This window comes from Crocuta crocuta, unplaced genomic scaffold (assembly GCF_008692635.1).
Source record: "Crocuta crocuta isolate KB4526 unplaced genomic scaffold, BGI_CrCroc_1.0 scaffold130, whole genome shotgun sequence".
Lineage (NCBI taxonomy): Eukaryota > Metazoa > Chordata > Mammalia > Carnivora > Hyaenidae > Crocuta > Crocuta crocuta.
Window position 1 is genome coordinate 11,140,883 of NW_027527920.1, and position 25,526 is coordinate 11,166,408.

Consider the following 25,526-nt stretch of genomic DNA (forward strand, 5'->3'; position numbering starts at 1 on the left):
CATTTTGTATTTTACTTATGATCTGTTCTTCTGCACTAGAAGGTAGGTTCCATGAGGGCAGAAACGTCTGTGTGTTTTACACGGCTCTATACCCAATGCCTAGAAGGCATACTAGAAACTGCTAAATAAATGTTCCATCCCTAGAAGAAACTAATTATAAACTTGCAATTACGTCAAAATGATGTCATGTTGGACTCTATTTGATTCTGCTAGTTCCAAATTAAGGTGAGGAGGTTTTTTAAATTTTCTTTCTTTCTATTCTCTAAAGTAGACTGGTCCTAGTATTCATTTTGTTGTTTTGTGTGGTTTATTTTCAACTGATAAGGCAGTTTCCTTTAAGATTAGTGATCTACTCAGCTTTTCTTGGCATCCTTTCTGTGCCTATTTTCAATTTTTTTTTTTTTTTTGCATCAAGCTTTCATTTCATTCACTTAGGATTTTTAAAACCTCTTTATCTGAAGTTCTGCATCATTTCCATTAACAATATCTGGTGGGGTTTTTTTCTTGCCTTTTTCTACTTTTCTTTTTTCTTGATCAAATTTACCAGAGATTAACATATTAATTTTTTCAAAGTGGCAGCTTTGGGTTGTGTTGTTTCTATGATTTCTATGTCATTAATTTCTCTTGACCAAAATCTTTTCTTTTTTTAATATTTTTTTATTTATTTCTAGGAGAGAGAGAGAGACAGAGAGAGACAGCGTGAGCAGGGGAGGGTCAGAGAGAGAGGGAGTCACAGACTCTGAAATAGGCTCCAGGCTTTGAGCTGGCAGTCAGCACAGAGCCCGACGCGGGGCTTGAACCCACAAACCACGAGATCATAACCTAAGCGAAAGTCGGACACTTAACCAACTAAGCCAGCCAGGCGCCCCATTGACCAAAATCTTTTATTTTCATCTTGTTCTACTTATCACTCTCTGAGGAAAGCATGCTAAATTATTCCACTAAAAATGTGTATCTGAAATTCTCCTGCTAATACTGTATTTTTCTTTTAATTATTTTAAAGTGATGTCAGGTGTACACAGGTTTCACAACTGACCATCCTGGTAAGTCCTTCTATCTTTATAATGACTTTCTCTATCTCTACTTCAGTTTTCTAGGTCTTACAGCCTATTTTGTGTGACATTAAATACAGCTTCTCTAGCTTTAACTAGTTTCCTAGGATATCATTTTCTACATGCCTTTACTTTAAAACTTTCCTCTGTCCATAAAACATGTGCCTTTTAGAAATAGTACAGAACTAGACCATATGAGAAACTCTGTAAATAGTCTGATTTACTTTTTCTTGCTATGAGGCCCAGTATTTAGAAGTATTTCCTGTATCTTAATTTGTACATCCTATATACCATAGGCTCTGTTTTCATAATCCACCCCACTCAACTACTATTCCATTGGGCAAGTTGTTTGTATCTCATCTGCACTTCTCCTCATTGGTGCTGGTTTGGAATTTATGCAATCTATTTCTGTTCTTTGAAGTTGCTAATCTTTCCCCAACATTTTTATTATGAAAAATCTACAACACACAAAACGTTGAAAGAATTGTACAGTGAACAATGTATACCCATCACCTGGAGCTGTCCTCAATTTTATCACACACACTTAATTCAAGGTCTAAAGTTTATCAATCCATCTTCTTTGATAACAGTAAGATCCACAGAAGGCTTTGACTCTGATCACTTGTTCAACTTTTCTACTACATTTTTAAGGGGCCTGTAGTTAGTCATTATTATACTGGTTTTGGTGCTGCTGCTGTTTGGAGCTCATTGTTCTTTACATTTACCTTCTTTTTGCTAAATTCTTTGATCAGCATTGCTTCTTGCACCATACCTTTGTCACCTTTCTTGAAATAATTCATAGCAGTCTCCAGAGCCTGCACTCCAATTTTGGAAATACTATAGAGACCACACTGCCTTCACAACTAGTTGAAACTTAGACCTTGTTAAAATCAGAGCCAAGTTGCACCTCTCCATAGTAATAATTTCATGTTGATTTGCCAAGGAGTCTATAGCCTCAAAACCAGCAAGGAATGAGCATATATTTTTCTATCTTCACTAAACCCAGCACAACAGAACACACGTATAAAGTCCTCATGGAGTCCAAGAATACAAGATGGCATGCTATCTGCAAGCATTTCTGCACACAGAAGAGCATCAACTATACATATGATTATTGGATTGTGTTGTGTGTATTTCATGCTCTAATAAATAATCCCTTTCTGGGGCTCTGTGCAAAGGACCTGAAGAAAAGTGTCATGGAGATAAAGCACATCAGACTTGATTTGGGACAAGTGGGTGTGTTCTGGGTTCCAGCTCTCCCTGGTTCTGTGTCTTATTTCTGTCTCTGTCTCTCTCTCATCTATTTCCTCCCCACACGCAGCAGATGGGACATTTAATAATCCTTAAATCTCTGAAAACTCTGAAAATCTTTCATAGCTTCTGATTTTCTTTGTTGAGTAAATACCTTCACCAAGTTGGTACTGAGACCAGAAGCCACTAGAGGATCTGAAGAAAGGTATGGCAGATCTCACAGAAAGGTCCAGAGTAGGCAGACTTTGAGCAAAAGTGCCTACAAATTTTCAAAAAAGTAAAATAAATATACTCACAAATGTACCTTATTGAGAAGCTATGTAGGTGATATTTTGGCCTGGCTGGATCTTCAGCCTGGCTATGTGACAGGTCTAACCGCTCCAATTTTTTTTTTTTTTTTAAACTCTGAATTCGTTCAAGCACATAGGACATATGAAAGCTAGGTGAGAAAAAACAAAGGCTGGCAAAAATAGTCCAGCCAGTCACCAGGGACAGCTCAGACGTATTATCCTTGAACAGATTCTGAATTTCCAACATACAGTCAGGGAATTGTGACCCCGTTGTTTTGTTTTAATTAAAAGGAAACGAATATCCTCAGGAAGTTTTACCTGTACAGTATATGCAATAATGTATACAATTAAATATCTACATAAAATGAAAATGCCTCATTACCTAGACTAGATTCGGTCTAATTAAAAAGTAAATCAAATTCATAAGGAAAAATAATTGCCACTAGGCATAATAAGCTTGTTTTAATTTGGAATCTGGGGAAGGATACACATACCACTAGAGGCATGAGCTTCTTACTACAATCTCAGAAAAAAGGAAACAGACTGAATATGATTGCCTAACCTTGGTTACCACAGATTAGTAAGATAAGGGGCATCTTTACTGGAGTCTAAGTAGGGAGCTTTCCAGAGGCCCCCAAACTGCAGGGGACGCTGTAAGAGCAGCACCAGTGCTCTGATACCATTTGGAATCCCCACACCAGGAAGGCATCTGGGGTGTCACAGAACAGAGAAAGGCAAACTTCCCATAGCCCCTGCAGAAAGGAAGCCAGACGGACTGCATGAGTAGAAACGGGCCCTTAGGAACACTTGGCCATATGAATGTTTGGAGAATACAGAACAAAGTCAGTGACAGGACATGTGCAGGGCCAATCTCAGACTCAAGGTCACTGCACTGTATATTGTAGGCCAAAGAAGCACTTTGCATAGGCTCCTTGGGATTCATTAACCTAAGGGTAGAGGGTTTCTTTTCTTTCTTTTCTTTCCTTCCTTTCCTTCCCTCCTTCCTTCCTTCCTTTCTTTTTTTTAACAACTCAGTTCAGAACAAACACCATGTTGGCCAAGCACCTCTGTCACCAGGAAAGAAGTCGGGTTTTCTTCTTACTCTAGGACACATGCTGGTCCCAGTTACTTCCCACCAAAGTTAAAAGTGGGGTCAGGGGCCAAGTTAGCATTTATGTTATCCCTTCTCCTCAACGCACGTGAACACATGCAACTGATGCCCTACTCAATGCATCTCATCTTGGCACATCCTACAGACAAGTGACGTCTGCCCCCGGCTGGCATTCAGGTCAGGTGCCACCACTAAAACCTGTACAAGCTGCACTCCAGATGACAGCGGGATATTGCTGTCAAGACACTCTGAATATTGGGGGCGGGGGGTGCGCAGCCAAATGTTTCATCTGCCCAAAGAGGAAGCAGAAGAGAGTAAAGTGTGGGGAAAAACAGGTAAAGAAATACTACCAGAGAAAGAAATACACAAAACCCTGGGAGAAGCGGATCAAGACAGAGGGCAAGAACACTTCAAACAAAAGCACCCCAAGGAGGGCTGTCTCTGTCCTGTTGGGCATTTCTGGGAAATCCAGCCTTAAGGCCCATGTTCTATGACGCCATGATGTATCTGTAAAGTTGCTTTCCCCTAAATCTCCAAGTACTAAGCCCTTCCCCAAACACCCCATCATTTTATGCAAGAAAGCAAAAGACCGGATGTGTGGAAGAGTCAAGTATTTAAATTTTTTTGAGGTTTGTATATATTTGAGAGAGAGTGTGTGCATGCAAGCGCAAGCAGCAGAGTGTCAGAGAGAGAGAGGGAGACACAGAATCTGAAGCAGGCTCCAGACTCCAAGCTGTCAGCAGAGCCTGATGCAGGGGCGCGAACTCACAAGCCATGAGATCATGACCTGAGCCGAAGATGGATGCTCAACCTACTGAGCCACCCACGCACACCGAAGAGCCAAGTATTCAATATGTATCCCACACTTCCAGAGCAACGGGAGATTTCCTCAGATTGTAATAAAGAATGAGAAGCTCTTTTGTGCTCTGTTGTTCTAATACAGGAGAGTCTTGCATAGAAATTCAAGATGACAAAATCTGGTCAAGGCTGGCAACGGGATATTCCAATGGGAAAGGTTTCAGAAGACGGAGGGCCTGAGTTCTCTGGGTTACTGCAGAGATACCCTAGCACGGACGAGACAGTATCTCAGTGGGATGCTACAGACTCCGTGGTCTCCGTGCAAGCACCCGCGCCCCAACCTGGAGCAGGAGCCTCCCCAGTCATCCCGGCACTGAATTTCCAGGCCTCTTGCTTTTTCCGAAGGCCACAAATTTGATCCTATACTCAACTGAGGAAAAGCTAACAACCTCACCAGTGACTGAAACCAGGGTACACATTTTATGTATATGGCTCAAAAACAGTGAAAAGCAGAGGAGAGAACAAGAAAAAGAAAAGAGAAGAAAAACAAAAGGTTATTTACTCTAAGAATCCGGGCTTGTGTTTATGTTCCACATGAGGTCCAAACTGTATCTGGGCTTGAAATCCTCCAAACTCACAAGCTTTCTCGAAGGAGACAGGGTGGGAGCCATTCAGGATATCATCCCGAGCCTGAAACACAAGAGGAAGCGAAAAGCATCAGGAGCTTGGGGGGAACGAGGCCTACTCTCCAGGGACACAGCTCTGCATCGGAGCACACCCTCTCTGTGGAGCAAGGAGAAAGTACCAGCCAAATGGGGCACACTCAGGACCCTGCAGGTGACCCCAGCACAAAAGGATGAAAGCAAAAGGAAAACAAGTCCTGGCCCCAAATTGCCTACAGATAGAGAGCACCAGCAGTATCCAGCGTATTGAAACTAAAGCTTCAGAAGTGATTATGAACAATAAAGAGGCAGGAGAAAAATTAAGTAGAGGCAAAATCAACCCAATCCCCATCCCAAGATAAAGGGCAATATAATACCCATGGGTGGCAGTGGGGAGAGAGAACTCTGAGGACAATAACTCGATACTACAGACATTGAAGGGAAATAAGCAAAACGCACAGTCCCAGAATCTGGAACTCACTATGTCTGAAGTCCTTCTCCCAGCTCCTGACCCAGCACTGCTATTTATTCTTCCGCCTTATTTACTCTTCTGCCTTTTTTTCTCTTTTGTCAAGTGACTCCCAGACCACTCTCCAACACGTGCTCTAAGCTATGGCTTCGAACATTTAATCAACAAGCATTTTCTTACTGCCTTGCCATCTTCCTCCCTCTGGCCTCTCAGCCCTCCCCCCTCCATGCCATTCTTGTACCCACTAACTCAGGGGTCAGCAAATCCTTCCCATCAAAAGTCAGACAGCAAACATATTAGACCTTGCAGGTCATGTGGTCTCTGTAACAACTACTGAGTATTCTGCCACTAAAACACAAGAAGAGCAGGGACAATATGTAAAGACTGACAAGATACTGAAGGGGTTTACCAATGTGTAACACAAACAAATGAGCTGTGTTCCAGTAAAACCTTATTTACAAACACAGGCAACGCTGTTGCGGCATTTTGCTAATCCCTGCATTATTTCTAAGGGCAGATAAGAAGATAAAGGGAAGGAGAGGGAAGGGAAGGAGGGAGGGAAGGAAAGAATATAAGAAAGGAATATGAGCCAAAGAAAGACTGGGGACCATCTGGTGCAAAGCCAACATCTTATATGCTGGGAAACTATGAACTATGGCAAGTTCAATGACTGTCTGAGTTTCAACCATAGGTTGATGGTGAAGACATAAGAGGTTATGAAAAGACTATCTTTCAATTATGAAAATTAGGATTTTTTGGCCAATATTCACATGTATTTCAAGACACTGGCAAAGAAAGCTTTAGTGCAATAGTGAGCCACTTAAGAGCCTCAAAGTCATGCAAAGAGACAGAGATAGTACCAGCCACCTGGTTCCATTCTGAGACGCCAAAGAAAGGCACCACAACCAAGCACGTGAGGGATCCGTCAACACTGCCAGATGGAAACCACGTGCCACAGACACCATGGAGGCCAGGGCTGAGTGCCTGTTCACCCCAAGCCAGCGGCTTCTTGAACTCTCACCACCCTCAGTGGGCATATAATCCTGTACCTGAACATAAAGCAAGTTCAGCTGCACAGGGTCTCTCGAGTCCACGTTCTGATCGGAATAGAAGAATTTCCGTCTAAGCAGCAACGTTTCATGTTCATCTACTCCTTGTTCTCTGAATGTTCGGCTGTGATCCAGCCAATTGACTGCAACACAAGAAGACAGATGAAAGGACTGTGTTTCTTCTCCCTCTTAGTCTGAAGGGACTTATCAAAAGAGAAGCAGATTTCTGGAACACCAATAGTCAGTTATAGTTACTTCTATTAGAACTGTGCTTTTTAACTTTGCAAAATAATTTCACATACGCCATCGTGTACCATGTGACACACCAAACTCCAGAGGAGAGAGAATTCCAGGCCATTCCTGAAGCTTGTTAAAGACCCACAGTCGTAATAAAATCAATGAAAATGTCAAGGTAGCGTTTTCCTTTAAGTCAATAGTGGATACTTCAGTCTCACGATGTGAAACAACTTACAAACTGAGCATTGTGAATTACCTTCACTCTTAGGCAGAAAAGAGGAGGAAAATAAAAGTAATGGGAAGGAAAGGCAGAGGGAAGGGCAGGACAGTGAGGGACCAGGGATGGTAGAACCTGCCGGTGGCCCAGCTTGAATCTCATCCTGAAAATGTTCATGTGCTATCTGGGTGCACAGGAATGGACGGCCCCTCTATATTTTCTACAGCTCTCGCTCCCACACGCCTCCCTGGGCTTAGCACACACGTTGTGAGTAAGAAAGTATCACAAGCCTCACTGGGTTATAAGCAACTTCAGCACAGGGAGTGTGCGGGAGTGACCTCATCTCCTGTGGTACCTAGGAGAGTATCAGGCACATTATAAAAATCCTCGGGATTTGTCTACCATCATCTCACTTGGAAAGAGGTATGCAACTGGAAATCCAATGAGGTGGGAAAGAAAAAAAAAAGAACGGAGAAAGGGTCAGAGGAAATGAAAGCCCCACTGAAGATCAATAAACATAACAATGATGACATCTTCCTGATGCAGCAGCAAGGACGGGGAAAGGAGAAGCCTGGGAAGGTCTACATGATCTGTGCCTGAAGGAAGATCCTCGGCAGAGTGGGGGATGTCATCCAACAAGGTGCACGTAGCATAGGCTTTGGGGACACATGGGGTGTACATAGTGGCTTTTCCAAATATTAACTGTGTGGCCACAGAGGACGACCTTCCTATGATATAATTACCATTTTATAACCTCTAGGGAAATAATGGATGTCAGCAAGTTCATCAATGGCTATTAACCACACAAAAAAGGACAACAACCAGATACAACTTTCTGCTGGGTGCACACACCATCACATAAGGAGTCTTTACTTTAAAAATGCATGCGCGCGCGCACACACACACACACGAATCTGATCAAGTCTCCAGATCCCAGGAGTTAAAAGAGACAGAAGTACATGTTAGCTGATACCACAACCAACAAAATCCACATTGTGGAAAACTCTATACAAATAACTATCTGCTTTTTTCTTTCCAGAAACTGCAGGGGAAAAAAAAAGAGATAGAGGGAAAGGTGGAAGACTAAAAGAGTTAAGTGTCACATCATACAACCTTATTTGGACCCCAGTTCAAACAAATTGTGAGCTTTCCTACAAGACAGTGTGAATATCATTTGTTTATGTTATGATATTAAGAGATTACTTTTTAGATGTGAAATGGCACCGGAGGCATTCCACCCCCCTTCTTTAAGGTCTTTTAATGCCACAGACCAAAAAATTTACAGAGGGAATGAAGCAACAGAAAACTCCTGCCCTGGGTCCCACAGGTGAAGGGAGGGGGGTCAGGCCCCTTGTGCGCCTGGCCCNCCATTTGTTTATGTTATGATATTAAGAGATTACTTTTTTTAGATGTGAAATGGCACCGGAGGCATTCCACCCCCCTTCTTTAAGGTCTTTTAATGCCACAGACCAAAAAATTTACAGAGGGAATGAAGCAACAGAAAACTCCTGCCCTGGGTCCCACAGGTGAAGGGAGGGGGGTCAGGCCCCTTGTGCGCCTGGCCCACATTTCCTTCTCACACACTCACGGTCGTCATCCGTGTGGAGTTTTGCCTTCAGCTTCTCCATCTTCCTCTCGTCTCGCAACAGCGTCCTGTCTTTTTTTAGCGTACCCGTCCCTTCCTCTTTCTTTTCCTCAATCGTTTCTTGGATTAAAGAATATTCTTCATAGTTCGTTATTCCTGAAAATAGAAACGAGGTTACAATTACCAGGGATAATGCGCCTGTCGCTCCTTTCAGCCAGAGGCCCTGTGATACTCAGAGGAGCCCCTGGTAGCAAAGGACAGAAAGAGACTTCACCAAGGTGAGGGTCAGGGGGCCACCCATGAAGCACACATCGAGAAACCGGCCAAATGGGGGGGCTTTTCAGCTAATGAAGCCAAGTTTAAAAGGTCACATTCAAGTCTCCTGGTTTTTGAGAAACAAGCATGGAGTAGAGATCACGCAGAACAAGGCAAGACAGCGTCAACTAAGAAGTGGCTGAAAGAATAGGTACTCCTTTGCATGGAGAGAAGACTAAGACAGGCTGGCCTACTTTCTCCAAACATCTGTAGGGCTCCATGCAAAAAGCAGACAGACTTGTTCTCTGAGGGCATTAAGAGAAGCTAAGAGAAGAAAAGTCATGTAGCAATCAATCGTACAGGCTGTCCCTATCAGTCTTCAAGGAATTACTGGACGTCTGTAATGCTTATACAGAAGCTCAGCCATGGGTGGGAGACTAAATTATAGGATTTCAAACATACTATCTTCAATTAAAAGATTCCTTTTGAATAGTTACAGAGAGGGAGGGAGGAAAACCATAAGAGACTCTTAAATATAGATAACAAAGGTGGATGAGGGTGGATGGGGGGGTAGAAGGGAGGGGAAACTCGGTGATGGGCATGGAGGAGGGCACCTGTTGCAATTAACACTGGGTGTTGTATGTAAGCGATGAATCGCAGGAATCTACCCCCAAAACTAAGAGCACACTGTATGTTAGCCAACTTGACAATAAATTATATTTAAAAAAAGAAGATACTGGGGTGCCTGGGTGGCTCAGTCGGTTAAGCATCCGACTTTGGCTCAGGTCATGATCTCACGGTTGGTGGGTTTGAGCCCCGCATCGGGCTCTGTGCTGACAGCTCAGAGCCTGGAGCCTCTTTCGGATTCTGCGTCTCCCTCTCCCTCTGGCCCTCCCCTGCTCCTGCTGTCTCTCTCTCTCTCTCTCTCTCTCTCTCTCTCTCTCTCAGAAATAAATGAAACATTAAAAAAAAAAGATACTGAAAGAGAGAGATAATAAAGGTATATATTTCTGCTCAAATAAAAGGTTCCTTTTGTTTTTGAAAGGGAAATAAAATCTCTCCATTTTGACTCAGTGAGACATTGAAGTGTTTACAATAATAGTTAGCGAATTTGCATGTTTATAGAATGACAACAGTGTCTCAGGATTGGGCAGAAATCAGTGAGTAAGACACCAAATGGGGGTGAACAAAGAATGGGCATGTGATTAACGGCAAAACAGACACCGGGACCCAGGCATGCCAATACTCACCTATCCTGCTGCAAATGGTCACCAGGAGCTCCCCAACGGTCTTGGAGTCATCGACCATCACCGTTTTCACGGATCCATCCAGCATCCGGATTTTCTGAGGTCTCTGTTTCTTTTTATACTCCAAAATATCCTAGGGCAGAACCACACCAACTTTTTGCACTACTTGGGAAACTAGGTAATCAACTTGGACCCTTTTCTGCAAAAAAAATCAATTTTCCCTAGCACACTGATTTCCTCCTTCAAAGTTTTCACGAGATTGTTGCCATTAATACAGAAACCCCAACATTAATTAACTCCTTCCATAAAGGCTTCTTAAAAATCTGATAGTGAAACTGTGCCCGAAGGAGTGCTGTTTCTAGCTTACAATTCTTGAAAACTAACCTCTTTTAACATAAAGTAGCTGATGCCTTCCTGAAAGGCTGTGGATCATCTGGTTTGAGAACTAGCAGAGGCAAATACCTACTGGTCGTTGAAAAAGAAAGTGGTGTACTTCGCCAATTGTCATATAGTTACAAGCAATTTTAAAATCATGTCATAAAGGAATAAATAATACCCCCGTATTTCTTTACAGTGGTGGTACTATACCCCACAGAAGTGATTTTCACCATAATGCCAAAATCAAACAGGAGTAGTAGGCTTAGAAGTCACTTTTCAATAGGAGACATTTTTTTCTAAACTGTATTGCCTAACAATAAAATTATGCAATGGAAAATTAATTGGTATTTTATGCAATACTGACCAATCTGATTTCTGCATTCTATATACTAAAACTCCTTCTCTCGGACATTAAACTGAGCAGAGTATATAACACTTTTTACTCATTACCTCTCTGTACTTCAAATGCAACCATTTTTTGTTGTTACTATTACTGACTGTCATTAAGCTTACCTCTAATATGGATTTTCTTTAAAAATAACAGAATTCTGATTAATATTCAATCTCTGACTACCTTCAGGATTTTTTTTCCCCACTAATTTACCCTTAGTTTTTATCATCAGTCACTGGGATACTTCCTATACAGGAAGATGCTGTATCTTATTTCATAACTACCAAGTCCAACCACGGCATGTACCAACAGCTGAAAGCACTAACCCCGAATATTTTAATTACTCTGCGGAGTGTCAAGAATTTGGACTGCTGATATCTTCTATCACTACCTGCACAGCCCTTACAAAATACATTACATCAAAACTATGAATAAGTTGCACTTGAAGCAAAAGAGATTGTTGGGTTTCCCTTTTGCTTTGAGGCATGCTAATATATTGGCTTCCATGAAAGGCCCAGAGACAAAGTGACCAAAAACAAAAACAAACATCTACAGCGTACCCCATTTCGCAACATGTAGTAATCCAGTGTTCTGCCTGCTTCCAGCCAAATTCCTTTCCTAGGGTCTTCGTCTGAGAGAAACAGCCCATAATCAGAAGCTGGAAGGTAAGGACAAGAGAGAATAAAGACAGAATGACAATGGAACCATCACGGACTTCCAGGCCCAGACTCCGCTGATTTGGCAGGATGTGAGTATTCTTCTTTCCCCAGACAGGTTCCGCGCTGACAATGCGAGCAAGCCAATGAGCTAAAGCACTTGAGGAAGAATGAGACGTGAGCTGTAAAATCAACACCCACAGAGAAGGTTCATGTTTTCTGAAACAAGTGGGCAGCAGTAATGTCTACAGTGTAGGGAAACATCAAGAACAGAGCAGTCCAAATTTCTGGTTTCTGCATTGGGCTTTGTTCTTTATCCACTTGCTATATAAAAACCAAGCAGAGAACCGATGCAGAATGACAAGATATCCATGGAGAAACTAAGGAAGTGATCACTTAAGCCCAAGGCCACTGAGGCAGAGAGATGCCAATGGAGCCTTTACACTTTAAACAATCCCTCCATCACCCCAACAAAGCATTACAGAAGTCAATCAGGAGCGCACCGTGAGATGAAGCCTATGGCCCTCATTCTACTAAATTATGAATACAGTTGGAAATTAACTCTGTGTTCTCCATAGAAATCCCTTAAGCTGATCAGGAAATACAAGAGCATGGTGGCAGGAGGAAGGCAGTATCATTTCCTATCTAAAGACTTCTGTTTTGGGGCACCTGGCTGGCTCAGTTAGTAGAGCCTGCAACTCTTGGTCTCAGGGTCATGAGTTTGAGTTCCACTTTGGGTACAGAGATTACCTACACACACACACACACACACACACACACGAATCTTCAAAAATAAGTGAAATAAAGACCACTTTTTTCCTAAATGTGATTCAAGGTAACTTCAGAGGTCCAGATGAGGGTCCTAGCTCCTAATGTTTCTTAGAAAGACAACTTCAAGATTGATAAAGGTTTTCATCTTTACCAGAGCTAAATAGCAATCTAACACAAATAAATTTTTCTTTTTAATCTGGGAGAAAAACAGTAAAAGACGCGAGAAATGACTGGACAACCAAAATTTGGAGTAAGGTTAGGGTGGCTATTTTTATTTTGGAGGCAATCTAGAAATAAAAGTGTTTTAAATAATATAAATAATGCTTTGGACCAAAAGTTTGGCAGTTTTAGAACATCTTTTTGACAAGATCAATGACTACCTCTAATCACCTTTGAATATGTGATTTTCATGCTTCCAAATTTTTAATAAATTTTTAAAGTTTGTTTATTTAGTGTGTGTGTGTGTGTGTGTGTGTGTNGAGAGAGAGGGAGGATCCCAAGCAGTCTCTGCACTGTCAGTGCACAGCCTAATGCAGGGCTTGAACTGACAAACCATGAGATCATGACCTGAGTCGAAATCAAGAGTCAGACACTTACAGGCTAAGCCACCTAGGCACCCCTCATGTTTCTAATTTTTAAGTTAAGTTTTATCCTGTTTTCACAGTAAAGCCTTATTCATTTGGGAGTAATCCCAATTTCCCAAATGCCAATCAACCACTATATAAAGGAAGGAAATGTAGAGAGAAGAGAAAGGGAAATGAAAAATAAAAACTGTATGAATGGCCGTTGTTCAAACTTAGAATAACAGTGGTTAGCAGTTCAAACAAACAGGAAATAAAACATACACTCATAGATGTCCCCCACTCCCTTTAATGTTTGAGATGAAGTTGATAGGGCCCCTTCAAAGTACTTGAAATATAAGGCTTGTCCTGTGCCCCGATGACAGTTCCAACGCCCTTCAGGAAAACAGGCCTCAGGATATACATATGCAGTGCCCACTGGAATAGCCACATTTGTACTTCATAGGGCAAATGAGATGAAGTATCAAAAGATGACTTGTAAACTAGAGAGAGCAATGCTGATGTATGGAAGGGTCATGATGATGCACGTGACAATGACAACTCAATGGCAGTTGTGGCCATTGTCATCACAAAACTCACTCAGGAGGCAAGCAGCATCTAGGCTAAGAAGACATTTCATTTGAAACATACGCACTAGTGGGTTTGGGTACCACTCAGAGCATCTGTTTCTTTAGCTACTAAGTAAAGAACATACAAACACATTTCAGGAAGCTGGTGAATAACCAGTGGCTTACCTTGGCCAGTTTGTGCCTCAGGTACCCGTTCCCGGATGACTCGACATGCATCGTACACAGCTGTGGAGGGTTCAAACTGCATGGTCTTCACCACATTACAGTGGCGGACACAAATCTTTAAGGACAGGGCCACCATCTTCCCAGATGATTTGAAGATGCTCACTTAGAATGTCTGGAAAACACAGAGATAAACCCTGATGTTCATAATCGTCTTGAAAAAACTGCTGGACTCTAGATCAGCTTTAAATAACTGCAAGAATAAAACGGCAATTAAAGAGAATGCTTTGGATAAAAACGCAAAATAGGAGATTTGGAAAATTTTCAAATAAGACAAAAGCATCTAGTCTCAGGGTGAACATTAGCACAGAGTGGTGAGCAGTCTCCAGGGAAGAGGTCCCATGGATGTTCACCAAGTCTCCTTCTCAATGGTGCCCGCTACTTGGCGTTTCCAACAGGGAGTCTTCCGTGTGGGAAGCAGAGAACCTTGGGCACCCACAGCTATCTCCTGAAGATGCTTCTGTTAGCAGCCTCAGTGCCCCAGCTCTCTCCCCACAGCTCCTGGGGACAGAAAAGAAGTACCAATGCCCTCTTGGGTGCTTCTCAGGGCAAAAAAGTTCCAGCACACCATGTATCAGAAGACCTGGTGTCCAGTTCCAACCCCTATACCAGGACCCTGTGTAAATCCTAGCAAGGCCTCTGGCCACTCTGCTTCAATTTCCCCACAAGTAAAGAAGCCACGATGTTAACAGCCCAGCATAACTCATGAAAGAACCAAACCCTGAGGAGTTATCAATGGGAGCCCAACGCGCAGCCACCATCAGTAATGAGGCCAGAGTGGCTGATCTGAAACAGCCAGTGTGCTAAATAAACACTCTTCTGGGGTTTCTAAGGGGGAAAAATGCCAATTCAGGTGTTCTTTTGTTCAGATAAACTATTGGGATATTTTGCTTCTCATTGAATTTGATGGTTTTAGAAAGCATGCAGGTTTAGGCTAGGTTTTACATCATAAATGACTTCTTTTTAAACCTAAGTCCAACAATTTAGTTCATCTCCTTTCAGTTGGTGGCTAATGGCTTATTTGGACAATTCACTCTATTCTGTGGCCAGAAACTTACCCTCAACCAGAACCAGCCTCAATCTAATGCATCTTCCTCAGGCACAAGATGGAGGATTCTTCCCTGCACCTGAGACACTGACATGGACTTACCTGGCTATCGTCCTGGCCAACAAAATAATGCATTTCAGAGTTAGTAGCTATTAGAATCCTAGCACTGGACAGAGAACATAAATTCACAGGAATTTCAAGTTCTCATCCTTTCCTATCTTTTCTTATAGAACCTACAGGTAGTGAACCTGAGCCCCTAGGGCCTTTACGGCCCCTTCACACTTAAGAATGCAAATGTTAAGAAACAATGAGGTAGCTGCCAGGCAGAGAGGGAAACAGGCTGAGCAGGCCCAGCGAGTGGGTCCCTCTGGGTCATCACTTCTTAGCATGCTTGAATGATAGCGTTTCCTGGTAATCCTCCCCAACTGAATCAACTTACTACAGCCTGGGTAGTGGCTAGCTCTCTAACATGGCAGAAGAGTTCAAGTTCAAAATAGTCAGGGATTTCCCACCCACATTATCAAGGACCTTATAATATCATGCCATATATAAAAGGGTATATCCAACTCTGTTTTTATAGGCATACTTATCCAAACAACTCCCCAACCTGGGAAAATAAAACTTAAATTCTAGACATATATTGACAAATTTACTGCAGTGTAGAGATAACTGCATGAACAGTTTGCCCCCTGGGGCTGGTAAGAATGGTGAGATTCCCTGAACCGCTGAGATCTTTTAGCAGGGCTGGTGGTATAGTCAGTGGCAAAGGCTATGGGGCTCCTTGTTGTCATGGGTGCCATTTATGGAATGTCCCAGAGAGGATGGGGTGGTTAATCTTTTCCATTTGCTTGGGATATGAGGTATTTTAAGTGTCCCTGCATGAAGGCTGCCCTTCCCAGGCAAATAATTGGGCTTTCTGCAGAGCAAATTAATGGTCTTTCTAGCCAAGCCAAGAGGGATTCAATCAGAGGAAAATACAGAGCCATGACATGGGGCTGAAAACAGAATATAACAGCAAGACAGTAAACACTGGCACTTAGAAGAAAACAGAAGATACACAGGGGAGCGAGGAGAAAGGGGCAGATGGAGAAGCAGGAAGCACACAGAAGCAAGAAGCCTGCTGGATAGAGCCTAGGGCTGTGGGTCAACAAGGAACACAGGAGAGAAGCCCAGAGATCTGGAAGTGGAAGGAGAGAAGCGGAACACATATAGCAGTGAGGGAAAAATCTCTATCCAAAATTTAAAAAATAAGTGAAGAAGCAACTGACTGAAGTGAGGGAAGCTGCTGGAGGCACAGGTTTGGGTTGAAAAATCTGTAGTGGGTTTTTCAAGGATATATTCGGTGGGGATGTGGAAGAGGGTCAAATACAGAGCAGGACACATAATGGCAGGGGGAAGGGGGAGCTCATCATATTTAAAGTGAGGTAAGTGGAGGTCAGCAGACGGGGGGAGCTACAACAGCAGGTTTGGAAGAGAGGGGGAGGGGCTGGCACAGCAAGGGCAGACTTGTCTCCATGCCCTCCCACCCCGTCTTAAGGCTGTCTCCTGGAAGGGGCGGGGGAACAGGCAGTGGTTCTGATTTATGCTCTTCAGGCCTTTTACCCAGGAAATATGTATGTATTGCCACAATCATATGCAGTGCCACAAACTCCATATCTACACAGCATCTGTACGCAGTTTCCACCTGATGATGGCCTGTCCCCAGACAGGAAGTGCCGTTCCTGGAGGAAGGTGCCTCAGTGTGCATGACCTCCATTCAGGGCCTGCCAGAGAAGAGAGGTATAGCCACGTCTCAGTTCAAGGACAGGGTGCTCGACTAGGAAGGAGTCTGGGCTCCAGGTTCATTTCCAGGCCTTGGAGCTTTGGGCTTGTTAGTTCTCCTCTTTCTGTTCTTTGGAGAGAAGCAAGTGACTGACTCCAAAGAAAGTTTTCCAGCAGCTACTGGACGCTTGGCCAGCTATTCCCACAGGATTCCCCCATCTTCGCATTCCTACCATCTCGCAAGCAAAGCCGCAGAATGGAGACAACTATCCTTAGTTCAAGGTAGGCTTTCAGCATCATGAGGGACACAGGAGATTCATTATGAGATTCATGTTCTCAACATTTCTACCACTTCCGGTGTTACAACATGGGTACACATTACACAGCAAAACCAAAAAACCCAAACCGGTCACTCTCAGAGCATTGCTCAGGGGTCAAAACTAAAAGGCTCCAGTTTCTTCTTCTCACCCCTGGCTCTCTGTTCGTGTTCCCGACAGGAAGCACGAAACAAGGCCCATGATTTCCTTCATGACAACATTACAAACATGTAAATTCTGTACATAAAAATGTCTTATAACTATAAGGTTATATGTTTGCATGTATGTAAAAGACAAGGTATTTTTATTTTTAATCACACAAGAAATTCGTCCACACAGGCAAATCTCAAGGAGGTCTGTGACCAGAGTACATGGTCGTTTAATCACCACCCCACAGGGAACATGGCACTCAGCCATTTCTAGCTCCACACATGACACAGTGAGATGCTTGCAAAACAGACACGTTTTGAAATTAAGGGTCCTGACTTATGGCAAAAAGATCATCAGATCAAAGCATATAGGAACCTAGATACATCAAGTAAAAGTGAGTATGTGTTTTCAGCACTACGAGAAGTCTCCCTATATATTCACTCAAGCCCTGAGAATATCACGAAGCTCAGACAAGATGCCAAGATAAAGACGAATGCTCATTCTCCAGTGAGATGTTCTCAGGGCAGCACAGCAGCCGTGCGGCCTGTAGCTGACTCTCACCCCCCACTCCCCTGTACCCTCACCCCACTGGCTAATTCCTGCGTCCCCAGGCAGGGAGCCTTAGATAGTGGACCAGGTTTCCTTTTTGAGTTGGGCTGCAAAGAAGGCTCAAGCCAACTGTATTCTAGTGTAATCCCTGTCTCTAGGTTATGCTCCTATATTGTTCTTTTACCCCAATTTGAATGTATGCTATCTTGGTGGATCTAAGTTCCTTTTTTTTTGTTGTAGTTTTGGTTTCTTGCTAAAAGACAGGGTATAGAACTCACAGAATATACATTATTTTCCTTTTCATAATTTCTTCTCATTCTGACCATATATGCCCTGATTTTATGTGTGAAGGTCACTTAGGGCCAACATAAACCTTCCCGTGCCTTCCATTGTGGCCAATGAGTCAATGGAGCCAGGGGTAAGACTCAGATGTTCTCCTTTTAAAGTAAACACTGTTTGGTCCCATAGAGTTGTAAACAGCTCACGGAGGTGGTGGTGGTGCAGGCCAGTCCTCTCTGGAACAAACAAGCCCAGCCAAGAGATGCCTACCATTGGTCAAGATGAGCAACTGCCCTCAGGGTTCTCTGCTGACAAGTGAGGCTGTGAGGGGCTCCAACCCTACCAGTTCACGATCCTGAGCTGGTTACTTCACTGCAGTCTGCCTCAGCTCTTCTTCCCTAAAATAGGGGACAATAACCTATAAGGTTAATATAGGAATAAGTCCACACATGTCAAAGGCACAAAGAAAGTGCCAGATAAGGGTTTGCTATTACTCGTCTTAGCCACAGTGGTTGGAGAAACACTTGAGGCAGCATCTTCTATTTAACCACTGTCTGAGCTGCGAAATTCAATTTATTGTTTACCTTACATCTATTATGTAGTAGACGTGATCATGGGCGTTAGAGAGCAAAGACAATCAAGATTCCTGTCTAGATAGCACTCTCCTTCTAGTAACCCTGTTCACTGTACAGTTCCTGCGTTCATCCTTATTCAAGCCATTCAACATGATTTTTGTACATGCAGAATTACCCAAGGATGAGCTGGGAAGCCGAGCGGGCTTGGAGAACAAGGAACTCCTGCACCCAGGCTGTTCTCCTGGATGTCAGCCCGATTCCCCCAATCCAAGAGCCTAAAGGAGCAAAATTTCACCCTATGGTATGGGTCAGGGGTGGAATCAAAGCAAATCCCTGCCCTGGGGCTTGTCAACGAGCTCTGCCCAGAGGCAACCTAGGGGCCACGGGGCTCTGCACACTCCTCTATAGAGGAGAAGTGTCGTACACAGCCGACAGGACAATAGGGCCAGGATACCACGCCTCAGTAGGATGCTGGATCCTAAAGAAAGCAAGATCTGCCCACCATCCCTCTCCTCTCTCTACCTCCAGTCACTGACTGCAACCTGGCCCACTGGAAGACCACTGCACCCAATTCTGATGGCTGTCCCTGATCCCCTTCTTTAGTTATGCTTCCCCTTCAACAAGCAAAATACAGCCTGGTCGGATATCAGCATGCCTTGCACCACCCGAAGTCAGCACAAAACGTGGGCCTGTCATTCACCTCAATCTCCAGTGAGCAAATCTGCTCTCTTGAAACACCCAGGAAGGAGCTTCCCTTGTCCCCCTCCCTAACCTGACCTTCCCCATGCAAGGAAGGGGAACAGCTCAGCTGATAAGTAAAAATCCATCAGAGGATGTGGTCGCAGCTCCCAAGAGGTGCCTCAACAGCAAAAGTCAGGGGCTCGCCCTCCTTCTTGCTTTTGGGCTATCTGTGCTCAGCTCAAACATTCACAACTTTCAGTACATGATACTGAGCCCACCAGACACATCCAGGTGCCGATGTGTCACCATCTAGAAGGGTGAGTCAAATCCACAGTTGACTGGGAGCCAGCTGGTTTTCACTCAGGGAAGGGTGAGGAGGAGGGAAGGCAAAGTGTGTGTCCCATGTTGGTCTCACCCACAGTCAGCTTTCTCAGGGAGCCAGAGGCCTTCCTCAATAACCTGGCCCTCCCCCACTGGGCCCCTCACACCTCCCTCTTCCCAACTAGTGAGAGCCGAGAGGGCTGAGTCTGAGCAGAGAGGCCCCTCTAATCCCCAAATTCACAACTTGGGAGACAAACTCCGCTAATCCTAAGCTTAGGGAAACAGTACAAGAAGACAGCTGATGCGACTTCCTCACATGGTAACAGCCCACACAGAAAGACCAGAATGACCATGCTCCCCCTTTGTGGCCAGGGCAGGGAGATGAGGAAAGCAGGGAGCACATTCACATGACGATCTCTCTCTAGTTCTCCTTCATGGAGGGATGGGAAGCCAGGACAACCGTTTGCCTTTGCATACCTCAACCAGAAACAGCCCTTAAAAGGTCAGGTGATAATGGAACAGAGGGGAAATGATTAACCACCCACGCAGGTGTGAACTCAGCAGCAGGCCGGGCAAGTCAATAAAAATGCCAGCCAAGTGTTTGGCACCCAGAGCTGCTTTGCAAGCCCTCCATATGCCCCTTAATTTACAGGGCTATCACTGTGTGCCTGCCTGTCCCCAGTACCCCCGTGCTAAGACACACAGACGACATGGCATCAGGGATATATTTTCTGGGAGCCGTCTTCCTCCCTCACTGTCCTCACACAGCAAGGCCTGTATCATCACAACCACCTCTGAATCTCCAGGCCCCAGCACAGTGCCCACCACACAGGAGATGCTTAGTAAACTTTTGTGGAATTTATCTGTACTGTAGGCAAAGATTTAAACAGATGTTTTATTAAGTTAGTCATTAGGAATTATCCACATGAACGAATGAATGGAAGCCATACACCCAGCAGGGTCCTACTTTTACTCATCAGCAACTTATCCCATGGCCCACAGAAGCGTCACCTCACGGCCTACAAGGTGAAGTACTCCAGCCTGGCGAAGGAGAAACTCAAAAAAAAGGACCAAGGCCACAGCAGTCGGGAGCCCTTGGGAGGCTCCCTGAGGGCAGGGACCAGGTACACTGCTCACTGTAAAGTACCTGCACAGAGAAGGGCTCAGGATGTATTTAATCCACGGAGGGCAGGGCAAGTCAGCGGTTCTACCTCCAAGAGGAAATCTGAAGAGAGTGCCCACAACATGGAGTACACAATGATGGGAAAAGAGCTTTGACCCTCTTTTCCATTTTCAGATGAAGAAACTAGAATCTTAAGTGACCTTCCCAAGGTCATATTGCTAGAAATCCACACCTAGACCCTGCCATCCTGCCACAGCGATCTGCTATGTATGTGATGTGACTAGAGCCCACCAGGGATCCCTCTAACCTACCTTCCCATCTCCACTGGGCTCTTGGCACTGGCATACGAAATTCTATCATTAAATGTATCACTGGTCATAAAGATGTGTCACCAGTTAAAGCTGCTCTGGGGGCGCCTGGGTGGCTCAGTTGGTTAAGTGTCCGACTTCGGCTCAGGTCATGATCTCACGGTTGGTGGGTTTGAGCCCCATGTCGGGCTCTGTGCTGACAGCTCAGAGCCTGGAACCTGTTTCAGATTCTGTGCCTCCCTTTCTCTCTGACTCTCCCCTGCTCACGTGGTCTCTCTCTCTCCCAGAGATAAATAAAACATTAAAAAAAAAAAAAAACCTGCTCTGCAAGTGGATATTTGCATGTATCACCTCTTACTATCTTAGAATGTTGTGTTCCAGGCCCTTTCAGACAAATTGACAGCTGCCCTTTATTGAAGATGATGCCTAATTCCCAGGAAATTCTAAGCAGGTAAGGGGGTTACCGCAGACCAGTCCAGAGCTCTGGCGGAGCTGATAAAGGGCAGTGAGAAGTGGGAAGAAAACGTGCTAAAAGGAATGGGAGCAGACACCTAAGTGCTCACAGTGTTATAACTTGTGCTTAGAGAGGATTTTGATGCACACAACGCTTTGAAACGTATGGATAATCAGGTTCAAACTGCTTAGCCCCAGGGCGGTTGAGGCCTCCCATCTGCCCACTTGCCATCTCCCATTTATGCTCTAAGAACTTTCTGTTTTAATAAAACAATGTATTTTCAAGTCAAGCACCACTGCCTCCGTTAGTTTAGCCCTTTGGTGTACCTTTATCTGAAATGCATCACGCATCCAGTTCTTCCTGGTTACTCACCCTACAAGCCCAGCATCAAGCTTGGCTTTCTAGTCTTTCCATCCACCCCCCGGAGGGGAGGATTCCTCTCCTCTCCTAAGCTCCTGGCACCCCTGCTCTGGCACCAGCCCTCCCGGACTCAAGTCCCGAGTGAAACAACAGGGCAGGCTACGTCCAGTGTTTATCTGGCACTAGAGAGCTCCACAGCACTTCCACAGTCTTCTCCCTTGATGTGCGTACCAGTTTACAAGGTAAAACAATTTTTTTTTTACATTCCCATTTCACAGAGAATGTGATAGGATAGAGTGTTCCTATGGAATATACCTTTGTTTCCTCAGACCACTGAGAAGGCTGTGGTGGCTTTCCAGCAATGTCTCTGGTCCCCTGTGGGTGATGCGAAAGCAAAATAAATCAACCACACACCTTAGTCCTCTTGGAGTCTGCCTCGCAGCCCTGTTCTTTGCTTCCCCTCACAAGTTCAAGGGGGTAAAGCTTCCAAATTGAACTCCACTTTGAATTGTTATTCCCCAACTCATTCAAATGATTTGAAGCTATTTACAAAAATACATAGGCTAGGAAAATAAAAGGTCACATCCAAGGAAAAGCAGAAGAAAAATAAAGCAGAAGGTCAAGACCAGGAAAACTGGGAAAACTGGGAATTATTTACTACTTGTTTGGATCACTGGGAATAAACTCATCCCATTATTGGTTTCTTCTGGCCCATGGTGACAAGCCTATAAAATCCCAGGAAAGCAGATTCCCTAGGCTACTGATTGACAATGCTGATAAACATAAGCTTGGTCACTAAAGCATATACCACAGGGATGGGTACACGTGGACTGGGCTTTACTTGGGAAAAATAGAGAGCTTTGTTCTACGAAGATCTGGAAAAAAACGTTCATTGTGTCACACACTGAACCCGGTAGAATGACTGAAAAGAACTGCAAGTTTCTTCTCAGGTCACCTTCCTTATGCTTGTGCTTATTTAATGCTAAATAAGAATACACTGGGCTGAGAAGTATCTGCCAGAGCAGTGTGGGCTTGCGTGTTTAGCAACAGGGCACACCATCATGTTTGGTTTCAGTTAAGAAACGAAGAAATCTCCTACTTCCTAGCTCTAATCCCTTTCAATGCAAAGGTTTTCAGCACTGACCTCTGACCGGTGAATTCACAACTGCAAACCCACAGCATTGTACATCACTCAAAAAGGCAAGAGTGCATGGTTTGGGCAAGGACAGATGTTAAAGAGAAAATAGAGTATTAAAAACATATTCTTGAGGCTTATGTCTATTAATCCATTAACCATAAATCAGAAGGGCATAAATCAGAAGAGCTCACAGAACAATCAGGCATTTGTGACAAGAACTGAAACAAATCAGGGAATTTGATTGAAATTTACAGTTCTGGAGATTCCAAGTCCATCACTTCAGCATTCACACAAGAGATTAGATTTTCCAAATCATCCTCATTTTCTGGGGCCATTCATTCCAAGATTTCCATTTTATATCTGAAAATTGCAACGATTCAGTTAAATTACATCTAGCCTGTGGTATCCCAATCTCAGACAGCAAAGTGATCAAGTCCAACTGCCTGCAGGGTAGGTAAAGCTTTACTATAGTTTCCCTTCTCCTCAATGTAGGAACTAAAGCTTGTATTTTTACATTTCTTCATGAGTAGCAGCAAACATAGATAAGCAATTATGTGCCTGCATGGATTCTAAACCTTGCTGGAGGTCAGGTCACTGAATCTTTAACATCACCCCATGCTAAGGAGTTTAGACTTCACCCAGTAAGGCAACCAGGACAACCGTGGTTATGGGGATTGACAGAGGCCACTGCCCTGTGGGCCCTCCCTCCTACTGTGTGTGGTTTCAAACAGGAAAAAAACACGGGGAAAAAAAATTTGTTAGGAGAGTGGCTAAATGGGTGAAATATAGACTATTAAGGTTTTTGCTAATAATTATATTTTACATGCATTACATTAGAAATCACTCAGCAATTCAGTCAGAGGGGTCCTATATGCCCTGGATCATCAGGCTTAGGAGGTTATGTCTCTTAATTAATAGGCACCCACAGCTGAAGGGGGAGATTTAAACCCAAGTCCTTCTGAATTCAGACTTCCTCAAATGGCCCCACCCAAACATAAGCAATACTAACGTCTTGATTCATCTTCCACTGTTTATGCAGGATTTTATGTGGTTGAGATGACACGCTCTAGGTCATTCTGTATTCTGATGTTTACCCCATTGTAATTATAAAATAATCGTTTTCCACGGATTTGTATGTTAAGAAACTTTCAAAAATAGGTATATAATATTGCAATGCAAGTCATCATAATTTACTCAGCCATATCCTTCTTTTTATATAGGTCAGCTACTTGTAAGTTTTCACTATTATAAAATAAAGTTGCAAGAGGATTTTTCTATTTAAAAACCTTTGTTCTTTATTTAAGATTTTCTTAAGCTAGGTATTTTTTTTCTTTTCTTTCTTTAGGGGATCATCAGTATTTTTAAGGAGCAACCCAGAAGATATTAAGACCAAAAAAATCCTGAATTTACAGATATTAGCAGTTTGATTTATGGGTTAGCTAAACAAATATGCATTAACAACCAAGAAGGCAATAATCAATCTAGGTTTTATAGTTCAATCTAGCCCGCAGAATGATCCTGCTAGCAAGGGCTCAGGCTGGAAGGGACCATATCAAAAGACAGAGCTGACAAAGGTGTGAACAGGGGGAAAACATATGGTATGGGCAATAAACCAGATTTACAGAAAAGAGGCAGAAGAAAGATAGATGCTTAACATAAATTTTAAAATATATTGCTAACAGAAGTGACAGAAGAAAGAATTGGACTAGGCTCTACTAAAGCAAATAGTGGACATACATAATACCAATGCTTTGCCTTCTGTAAGCTCAAGTTTCTAGAGCTGCCTAGTGGATCAAACCGTAATGACAAAGTGGAAGTACTCTGACAGAGTACCATTTACCTGTACTTACTAAAGCCAAATCACAAGTCTTGCTAATTTTATCAGTGAGTTGTGGATAAGATTATTATGTCCAAATAATAAAACCGAGGGGCGCCTGGGTGGCTCAGTCGGTTAAGCATCCGACTTCAGCTCAGGTCATGATCTTACGGTTTGTGGGTTTGAGTCCCGCATCGGGCTCTGTGCTGACTGCCAGCTCAGAGCCTCAAGCCTATTTCAGATTCTGTATCTCCCTCTCTCTGACCCTCCCCTGCTCACACTGTCTCTCTCTCTCTCTCAGAAATAAACATTAAAAATTTTTTTCAAATAATAAAACTGAATAAAATTTCAGTCTGTATACATAAATATCACTTCATGAAGAGCACAGGGAAGAAAGAGACATGTCCTCAAGGGAGGTGACCCTGAATAATGAACTCTGGACAGCACCATTGAGTACAGCACAACATTTTAAAATACCTTTTTACGGTGGTGTCCCATTTACTATGTGGCTCTACAACCTTGACTAATTCTTGGAAAATAATTTGCAAAACATATAAAACTTAAGATGGGGCACCTGTGTGGCTCAGTCGGATGAGCGTCCAACTTTGGCTCAGGTCATGAACTCATGGTTCATGAGTTCGAGCCCCATAACAGGCTCACTGCTATCAGCCTGTTTGCACAGAGCCCATCTCAGATCCTCTGCACCCCCTCCTTGCTTGCCCTCTCCCCAAAATCAGTAACATATATATGTCTATATGTGCATATGTACACACACACACACACACACACACACACACACACAAACTTAAGATAAAGCTGGAAAAATAAAAGAGATGCAGAGACCAACAGAGAATG

The 25,526-nt window shown here is 43.6% G+C and overlaps 1 protein-coding gene across 1 annotated transcript in view; it reads right to left on the reverse strand.

The window, feature by feature from the left end:
- The window catches only part of TLN2 (talin 2), a 425,012-nt gene that overhangs the window by 180,861 nt on the left and 218,625 nt on the right, over positions 1 to 25,526 (reverse strand). The window contains exons 4-9 of the mRNA XM_077745320.1: positions 13,735 to 13,906; positions 11,553 to 11,650; positions 10,227 to 10,356; positions 8,725 to 8,877; positions 6,683 to 6,825; positions 5,065 to 5,192 (exon numbers count right to left, since the gene is read on the reverse strand). Coding sequence (XP_077601446.1) covers positions 5,065 to 5,192; positions 6,683 to 6,825; positions 8,725 to 8,877; positions 10,227 to 10,356; positions 11,553 to 11,650; positions 13,735 to 13,870 — 788 coding nt within the window. The 5' untranslated portion in view covers positions 13,871 to 13,906. The remainder of the gene's footprint in view (positions 1 to 5,064; positions 5,193 to 6,682; positions 6,826 to 8,724; positions 8,878 to 10,226; positions 10,357 to 11,552; positions 11,651 to 13,734; positions 13,907 to 25,526) is intronic.